This window comes from Oncorhynchus masou, chromosome 24, assembly GCF_036934945.1.
Source record: "Oncorhynchus masou masou isolate Uvic2021 chromosome 24, UVic_Omas_1.1, whole genome shotgun sequence".
In the NCBI taxonomy this organism is placed as follows: domain Eukaryota; kingdom Metazoa; phylum Chordata; class Actinopteri; order Salmoniformes; family Salmonidae; genus Oncorhynchus; species Oncorhynchus masou.
In genome coordinates, this window is record NC_088235.1 from 87,224,412 (window position 1) to 87,233,590 (window position 9,179).

At 43.2% G+C, this 9,179-nt stretch overlaps 1 protein-coding gene across 1 annotated transcript in view; it reads left to right on the forward strand.

Annotated features, from left to right (window-relative positions):
- The window catches only part of LOC135511467 (neuroligin-1-like), an 83,736-nt gene extending 74,761 nt beyond the window's left edge, over positions 1-8,975 (forward strand). Inside the window, exons 4-5 of the mRNA XM_064932967.1 lie at positions 7,031-7,128; positions 8,712-8,975. Coding sequence (XP_064789039.1) covers positions 7,031-7,128; positions 8,712-8,975 — 362 coding nt within the window. The remainder of the gene's footprint in view (positions 1-7,030; positions 7,129-8,711) is intronic.
- Positions 8,976-9,179: the final 204 nt, after the last annotated feature.

Here is a 9,179-nt window from a genome sequence, read left to right on the forward strand (position 1 = left end):
AACTGTGACCTTAATTGCCTACCGTCTGTAAGCTGTTAGTGTCTTAACGACCGTTCCACAAGGTGCATGTTCATTAATTGTTTATGGTTCAATGAACAAGCATGGGAAACAGTGTTTAAACCCTTTACAATGAAGATCTGTGAAGTTATTTGGATTTTTATGAATTATCTTTGAAAGACAGGTTCCTGACAAAGGGACATTTCTTTTTTTGCTGAGTTTAGAACTAGTGAGTTGGTAAACCCACTACAATCATGCAGTAATGTTACAGTGTACAGTCAGTAAGCAGTTACACTGTCAGCCCCGGTGACAATAAATTAATGAAACCAAAAGCTTACCTTGACTTGGAGAGTTCCAGTGTTGTGTTGGATAATCATAGCCAGGTAGCTAACATAGCATCCGCCTGTTTGGGCAGGGTGTTTCAGTAGGCTAAACTATGTAGCTGTATTTGCTAGCTAAGTAAGTGAAACTGAAAGTGAGAAAAAAATGACAATTTCTCTCTATATAAATTTCTCTCTTGCTTCTTCATTTTGGAATAAATGAATTTGTTCACAACTGTTCAACGATTGTCTTTCTTTCTCTCTCTTTCTCTCTCTTACTCACCAAGCTTATGCTTTTAGTACTAGATTACTTATCTGATCCTTTGATCGTGTGGACAACATTTCACTTCATGCTGCAAGAGCTCTGATAGGTTGGAGAACGTCCCCTGGAAGGTGTCATAATTACTGTGTAAGTCTATGGAAGGGGGTGAGAACCATTAGCCTCCTAGGTCTTTTATTGAGGTCAATGTACCCAGAGGAGTATGGAAGCTAGGTGTCCTCCGGCTACACCCTTGTGCTGTAGACCTTCTTTGCAAAATAGTGTGTTTTAATCAATTATTTGGTGACATGATTATATTTAGTATAGTTTAATCTAAAAAGGATAACGTTTTAAGCATTTTACCTTTAAAAAAAAATGAAATTCACTGAGGAGGATGGTCCTCCCCTTCCTCCTCTGAGGAGCCTCCACTGATTGTATAACATGTAAAAGTGCAGATTGATGTTTATTGTCATGAGGCTTGTCCTGGAGGTTGGAACTGAGCTATTTCCCCCCTAGATAGGACAGCTGCAAAGTCAAAATTGGGTATATTGTAAAAGTTAATGAAAACAAAAATGTGATTTTTGGTCTTAATTTAAGGTTAGGGTTTGACCTTAGGGTTAGCAGTGTGGTTAGCGTTAGGTTTAATATCTGATCTTATGACTTTGTGGCCGTGCCAACTAGAGACAACTCTGCAGAGCTGTTTCCAGAACAAGATTCATGATGAAAAACGCTAACCTGCTAGATAAGTAACCTACACACACATCTGAACTGGTCATGTTAGGTAATCCCAGTTGTGGTCTGCGAATTGTTCCCAGGTGACTTGACGCTTTGGTGGAGGGAAAGAGAGGCTGTGGCTGAAGCACACGGGCATGTGCCACCAGGGCTGTGGGGGCTGTGGCCTCAGTGTTCTGGTGACACAGTGGATATTAGTGGTGTCTGGTAGAGCGCAGCAGATGTCAATGTAAGCATGCTTAGTGGCTGGTCTTTCTGTCCTCGACCCCCCCCCCCCCCCTCGCCCCACAGGCTCACTAGCCAGACCCTCTTAGAACCATGTTCTCCTAATATATGTACATAGTTTGGCACAAGGTCTGCCTCAGGAAGACATAGCCAGAACCAGGAAACCACTCAGGATGTGATGTTTCCTCGTACACGGGGATGACACACAGGGATGAGTGTGGCTTTGTTCCTCTTTGTCACTCCACTGTCGTAATCCTCTGTGGATCTCACCGGGCCTGATGTTTGTATTGGTCTGATTTCACTAGGAGGTTATCTGACTGAAGGCTCCCAGCTAACTGTACTGCCCCCCTACCACTTTTATTTACTGTGTCTCGACTCCTGGGGAAATTGCATTGTGACTCCATCTCATGTGAAGCTGCCACAATTTACGGCCAAAGCCCCTGAAGTTATTTTGCCGATGGCTGCGGGGGTTTCTGTCAAGCTGACCACCCTCATCCGGTCCAGCCGTGGCATTTATTTTGCTTGCAGATAGGAGATACTGTGAGGAGCTGACGTGCAGGAGGGCAACAACAGATGGATCGATGCGGACTGACACATCTATCTTTACCACAGCGTGAAGGATAAGCTTGCCTTGCTCCTGGGCATTTCTGTGGAAACCAACCAGTGTGGATGATCAAGGTGCATGCTGGGCTGAGTGCGGGGAGCAGGGCAGCATGGTGCGGGGCTGCAGTCTGGGCTCCGGGAAAACAGATGGATATGTTTAACAACTTGGAAACGAGGCGTATTGGAGGACCTTGTAGCTCAAGACGGCACCCTGTTCACACGTACACATGTAGAAGGAAAGTGGGAAAGCAAACCTTTCTCTGTGCCAGTGTCGTTTTTTTTATAGGCACTAACCATCCTCCCTAGCTGTAATCCCTCCTCAACATTTGATCCAGTGTATTTTGCAGTTGAATTATTCATATCTCCTGCAGTAATTTAACACAGCCCAGAGGTGTCTTTCTCTTTGTTATAGCAAAGCTATTCTTTTATTCTGCCTTGCTTGAATAAACCCCACTCTCCTGTCAACTCTTGGCTCGAGGAAAAGCGTCTGTCTGCCCCAGCTGCCATGGCCCGGGATGCTGATTGGTTGGCTGGGTGCTGTAACTTGTGTCATATTTTTAGATGCGAGTGAGAGGGCTGCTGCTGATGCAGGTCAGCGTTTTCCATTTGGTCCTCTCTTACAGCAGATAATAAGTGAGGATGAAGAATATCTGACATTTACCGTGTCGTAATCATGCCATGATGCTCTCCCCCCCTGCTTGTGAAATGGACACTTATCTGTGAAGATGCTCAGGGGAGGTTTGACCAATGGTGGCATCTCACAGTTTAATCTCATGAGTGCAGGTAAAGTCATATTCCCTCTGGTTCTGTCAGTTTCATGAATCTTATACATTACCTAACCTGTTCATAACCAAGATACTTTTTCTTTTTCATCTTTGTGCGCCAAGCTCCTTGAAAAAAAACAGGTAAGATTCTGTGCTTGTAACTACCCCTTAGACTCATCCTAGCTATACACTGAGTTCATAAACAGAGAGTTAGAAATGAGACTAGAGTAAGCTCACAGAGGTGGAGAAATATCGGTCAGAGGATTTTTCTTTAGCCCCAGGACCGATTTGTCTGTGCTCTAACTCTTTGCCTTGACTCTGCTGGCCTTGATTATTGAGGATTAAGATTACCAGAACCTCGCAGGAATTTATCTTGGGCCTGGTGACCTGCAGGCATCCAGCCCCACACCTCCTAGTTTCATTTATTGGTAGGTTTTAACCGAGATCCACCACTGTAAATTGTCCAAAAATGTGGTTACTTAGAGGTGAATCTGTGCCCCAGAAGATTTATATCTTCAACCACAAGCGTGAGGCTGGGGCAGGAGCTAGCGTAGCTACTTACTATGGTTTGGTTAAACCTGCTATGCTTCAGCCAATGTGGACAAAACACTGTCATGTCCTTTACAATAGACCATGCTTTCCAAAGGACATGAGCAGATAGACATATTCATCATAAACTAATTTGTGATCTCTCTAAGTTACATGTTGAGATCAACAACCATATGGTTACAAATGACAAATTAATTTATGATGATGATGAGATTTCACTAGTTCTTACTAGCAGACATCAGACATGCACTGTCTGTTCACTGGGGTTTACATGAGATTGTTAATAGTTTTATATTTTATTTAATTTCCTACAACTAGGGCTGGCTCTAGTCTTTTGGGGGCCCTAAGTGAGATTTGGTTGGTTAGTTTATTTTCTGCAGTTCTACACATTTTGCCATGGGGCACAGAGAAAATGTTAGTGTGTTAAAGCAAGTTTTCTGCAATTCTACACATTTTGGCCATGGGACGGTGAGAATTTTTCATTTTACAGCTAATTTCCTGTAATTCCCCCCAAAAAATACATGGGATGGAGAGACGTTTTTGCCGTTTTAAATACATTTTCTGCAATTCTACACATTTTGTAATGACTTAATAATATGGTTAATATGGTATCTGAGTGAGAATGACTAACTAAATCATTTGGGGACCCCTGGAAGTCAGGACCCCTGGGCACGTGCCCTGCCCGGTCTGTATTCGGCCAGGATTACTACAAGTTTAGATTGTTGGCTACCAATCTAAAAACTGTTAACTGACATTGCAAATTGAGTGACTGTCAGTGACTGACATAACAAGAGAAAAAACACTGATGCACAACCAAGTTTCAAAAATTTATACTGTGCTTACTCTCAATAGTAAGTTGAGAGTTGAGAGGGGGCCCTAAGCGACTGCATATGTTGCTTATGCCTGGAACCGGCCCTGCTACAACCATGTTTTGACTGCAGTCTTTTAGTAATGTGGTATTTTAGTAAATACATCTGCCAACGTCTCTCTGTCTAATATCATCGCAAATCCCCTTGAAGGTCAGTCTTTTTCCCCTGCAACAGGGCGTGTTCATTCTTTCCTTGTGGAAAAATCAACACAATATGGAGGATTAAAGGAGTAGGGATCCATCTCTCTAATCACGTTGCGTGAACAGTGAGGCATCCCATGTTCTCTCCTCATACCGAAATGGTGTAAACCAGGCCGCCTGGGTAGACTGAAAGCTGTATGTCTCATTATAGAGGAGAGAACATAGTGTGATCACAACTTGATTTGCATGTAAAAATTAATACTGCCACATATTGCATCCTGCTGATTCTAATTACTGGAATAATCATTAATAGGAACATTTAATCATTGATATTAATCTCTGTAATTATTATTAATTCTGTCCCTTTAAAACACAACTAGGAAGTGTCACAGCAGTGCATGCATATCAACCTCTTCATTACCTTGGTTATCTCTCTCATTTTCTCTCTTTCCTTCACTCTCTCTTGCTTTCTCTCTGTTTCTCTCTTTCTTTCTCTCCCTCCCTTTTTCTCTCTCTCACTTTCTCTCTAATGTATTTGTCTTTTCTTCCCCTGACCCCCTCCCAAACAGTATGCTTCGATGTTGCAGCTTGGTTGTGTTTTTAGTTAGTGTGTACTGTCTGTGGGTGTTTCTCTCTCTCCCTCTCTCTCCCTCTCTGCCTGTTACGATATCGTGGGGACAGCATAAACATTCCACATTCTTATTTTCAATACACGTCTCTCTCACTACCATAGTTTAGGATTGACGGATGAGCACAAGGGAGATTGGTTGTAACGCTGTCTGTCTCCCTGTCCTTCTAGTTTAGTTTAGTTTATTAGGATCCCTATTAGCTACTGCACATGCAGCAGCTACTCTTCCAGGGGTCCACATAAAATGTACAAATACATGACAAAGTACAGAACAGTTATAGACAATGACATTACTGTAACAATACAAAACACAAAACGAAAAATGCATATATTTATAATAATATATACATATATATACAGTACCAGTCATAAGTTTGGACACACCTACTCATTCCAGGATTTTTCTGTATTTGTATTATTTTCTACATTGTAGAATAATAGTGAAGACATCAAAACAATGAAATAACACATATGGAATCATGTAGTAACCAAAAACGTATATGAAACAAATCAAAATATATTACATATTTGAGATTCTTCTAAGTAGCCACCCTTTGGCTTGTTGACAGCTTTGCACACGCTTGGTATTCTCTCAACCAGCTTCATGAGGTAGTCACCTGCAATGCTTTTCAATTAACAGGTGTGCCTTGTTAAAAGTTCATTTGTGGAATTTTTTTCCTTCTTAATGCGTTTGAGCCAATCAGTTGTGTTGTGACAAGGTGGAGGTGGTATACAGAAGATAGCCCTATTTGATATTATGGCAAGAACAGCTCAAATAAGCAAAGAGAATCAGCAGCCCATCAATACTTTAAGACATGAAGGTCATTCAATCCGGAGAATTTCAAGAGCTTTGAAAGTTTCTTTTAATAAAAAGTTTCTTCTAATAAAATGGCACCGGAAGAAATGGCAGCAATTTTACGGGCGCCCAACCAATTGTGCTATTATGTATTTTTTTGTAACTTATTTTTGTACATAATGTTTCTGCAACCATATTTTACGGCAAAAAAGAGCTTCTGGATATCAGGACAGCGATCACTCACCTCGGATTAGACAAAGATTTTTTTCTTCAACAAGCAGGACGCACAGAACATTCTCCGAACACCCGCCAGTTATTTGCAAGAGAAAGAGACGCAGGTAAAGAGGACACAGAGTGGGGTGCCTTGTAAGGATCCGCGGAAGGCGAGTGGGAAGCTGCCATTAACATCAATATTACTCGCCAACGTACAATCATTGGACAATAAATTAGACGAGGTATGATCACGAATATCCTACCAATGGGACATAAAAAACGGAAATATCTTATGTTTCACGGAATCGTAGCTGAATGATGGCATGGATATTCAGCTAGCGGGATATGCGCTGCACCGGCAAGCTAGAACTGCACACTCCGCTAAGACGAGTGGGGGCTGTCTGTGCATATTTGTAAACTACAGCTGGTGCACGAAATCTAAGGAAGTCTCTAGATTTTGCTCACCTGAAGTAGAGTATATTGTGATAAAATGCAGACTACACTATTTGCCTAGAGAGTTTTCAGCTATACTTTTCGTGGCTGTTTATTTACCACCACAGACCGATGCTGGCACTAAGACCGCACTCAGTCAGCTCTATAAGGAAATAAGCAAACAGGAAACCGCTCACACAGAGGCGGCGCTCCTAGTGGCCAGAGACTTTACTGCAGGGAAACTTAAATCAGTTCTACCTTATTTCTATCAACATGTTAAATGTGCAACCAGAGGGAAAACAATTCTAGATCCCCTGTACTCCACACACAGAGATGGGTACAAAGTTCTCCCTCGCCCTCCATTTGGTAAATCCAACCACAATTCTATCCTCGTGATTCCTGCTTACAAGGAAAAATGTAAGCATGAAGCACCAGTTACTCGATCTATAAAAAGTGGTCAGGTGAAGCAGATGCTAAACTACAGGACTGTTTTGCTATCACAGGCTGGAACATGTTCTGGGATTCTTCCGATGGCATTGAGGAGTACACCACATCAGTCACTGTCAATAAGTGCATCAAGGACGTCATGCCCACAGTAACTGTAAGTACATACCCAACTAAAAGCCATGGCAACATTCACACTGAGCTAAAGGGTAGAGCTGCCGCTTTCAAGGTGCGGGACTCTAACCTGGAAGCATATAATAAATCCTGCTATGCCCTCCGATGAACCATCAAACAGAAAAGCTTCAAAACAGGGCTAAGATTGAATTGTACTAAACCGGCTCGGACGATCGTCTTACGTGGCAGGGCTTGCAAACTATTACAGACTACAAAGGGAAGCACAGCCGCGAGCTGCCCAGTGACACAAGTCTACCAGACGAGCTAAATCACTTCTATGCTTGCTTCGAGGCAAGCAACACTGAGGCATGCAAGAGAGCATCAGCTGTTCCGGACGACTGTGTCCCACCTTTGCAATGTCCCCAGATACAGCCCTTGCAGATCCACAGATGATGCAATCTCTATTGCACTCCACACTGCCCTTTCCTAGCGATACGCCCTCCCGTCTAGTTTGTGCTTAGCGGGACTATCATTTGTTTCCAACAGGACAATGACCCAACACACCTCCAGGCTGTGTAAGGGCTATTTGACCAAGAAGGAGAGTGATGGAATGCTGCATCAGATGACCTGGCCTCCACAATCACCCGACCTCAACCCAATAGAGATGGTTTGGGATGAGTTGGACCACAGAGTGAAGGAAAAGCAGCCAACAAGTGCTCATATGTGGGAACTCCTTCAAGACTGTTGGCAAAACATTCCAGGTGAAGCTGGTTGAGAGAATGCCAAGAATGTTCAAAGCTGTCATCAAGGCAAAGGATGGCTATTTTGAGGAATCTGAAATCTAAAATACATTTAGATTTGTTTAACACTTTTTTGGTTACTACATGATTCCATAGAGTTATTTCATAGTTTTGATATCTTCACTATTATTCTACAATGTATAAATTAAACATAAATAAAAACTTTTGAATGAGTAGGTGTGTCCAACTTTTGACTGGTACTGTATTCACAGCAACACCTCCCTCATAGACATTCCTGTCTTCTATATTTGTTAGATCCATGTATTCCTACTGCTGTATCATCAAAGGTGTGTCTAAGCGAGTCTCAGAAAAGGCTAACATTTAAATATTATCTAAGATTAGCAAATGACTAATCTCATGAATTTTGCTTCCGATGCTACATATGAGCTCATTTGAACCATTTCCTAGGTACCTAATCTAAAACGGAACACAATTATAATATGTTGTATTTCTACAAATTCTATTTCTGATAATAACAAGAAAGAATGAATAGATTTTTGGATTATGTTCAGCAGATGCTTTATCTGGTTTAGCTTGGCTACAGCAGAGTGGTATATTCTTCGTGCCACTTCAGAATAGCTGTCTTGCTGGACTTTTGGTCTCAATGGTGCAGGGGGTGCTGTCCTGTCAGCATGGGAGGTAATGGGGTGGGGGGGTCGGTGCTGTCCTGTCAGCATGATGGGTAGTGGGGTCGGGTTTTGAGTGGGGGCCAACGGAGTGGGAGGTTGCTGGCCCCTCTGGGTGGAGATCTGAACTTTCTGGGTGGAGAGTTGAGCTCTCTGGGCGAAGTACTGGCCTCTGGGGAAGTGTTGCCCTCTCTGGGAAGGATGGGATGGTCTCTCTGGGTGAGGTGAAGATCTCTCTGAGCGGAGTGCTGGCCTCTCTGGGCGGAGTGCTGGCCTCTCTGGGCGGAGTGCTGGTCTCTCTGGGCGGAGTGCTGGCCTCTCTGGGCGGAGTGCTGGCCTCTCTGGGCGGAGTGCTGGCCTCTCTGGGCGGAGTGCTGGCCTCTCTGGGCGGAGTGCTGGTCTCTCTGGGCGGAGTGCTGGCCTCTGGGCGGAGTGCTGGCCTCTTATTTGCTGGCTTTCCATAGGCCGTACGCTCCTGGTCTTTCTTCTCTTATTGGCTGTGTACATTAGCACCCTTGCAAAGACCTTTATACCGCACATGTTCAGGGGGTTGTGGTCTTGCATCTGGTGAGGGTGGATGTCTTTCTGTTGTGCCAAAAAGACATTAGGCCTTAGTGCACACTTTCTTGAGAGCTCTGCATTGTTTTCAAAAATAATATTGAATGGCA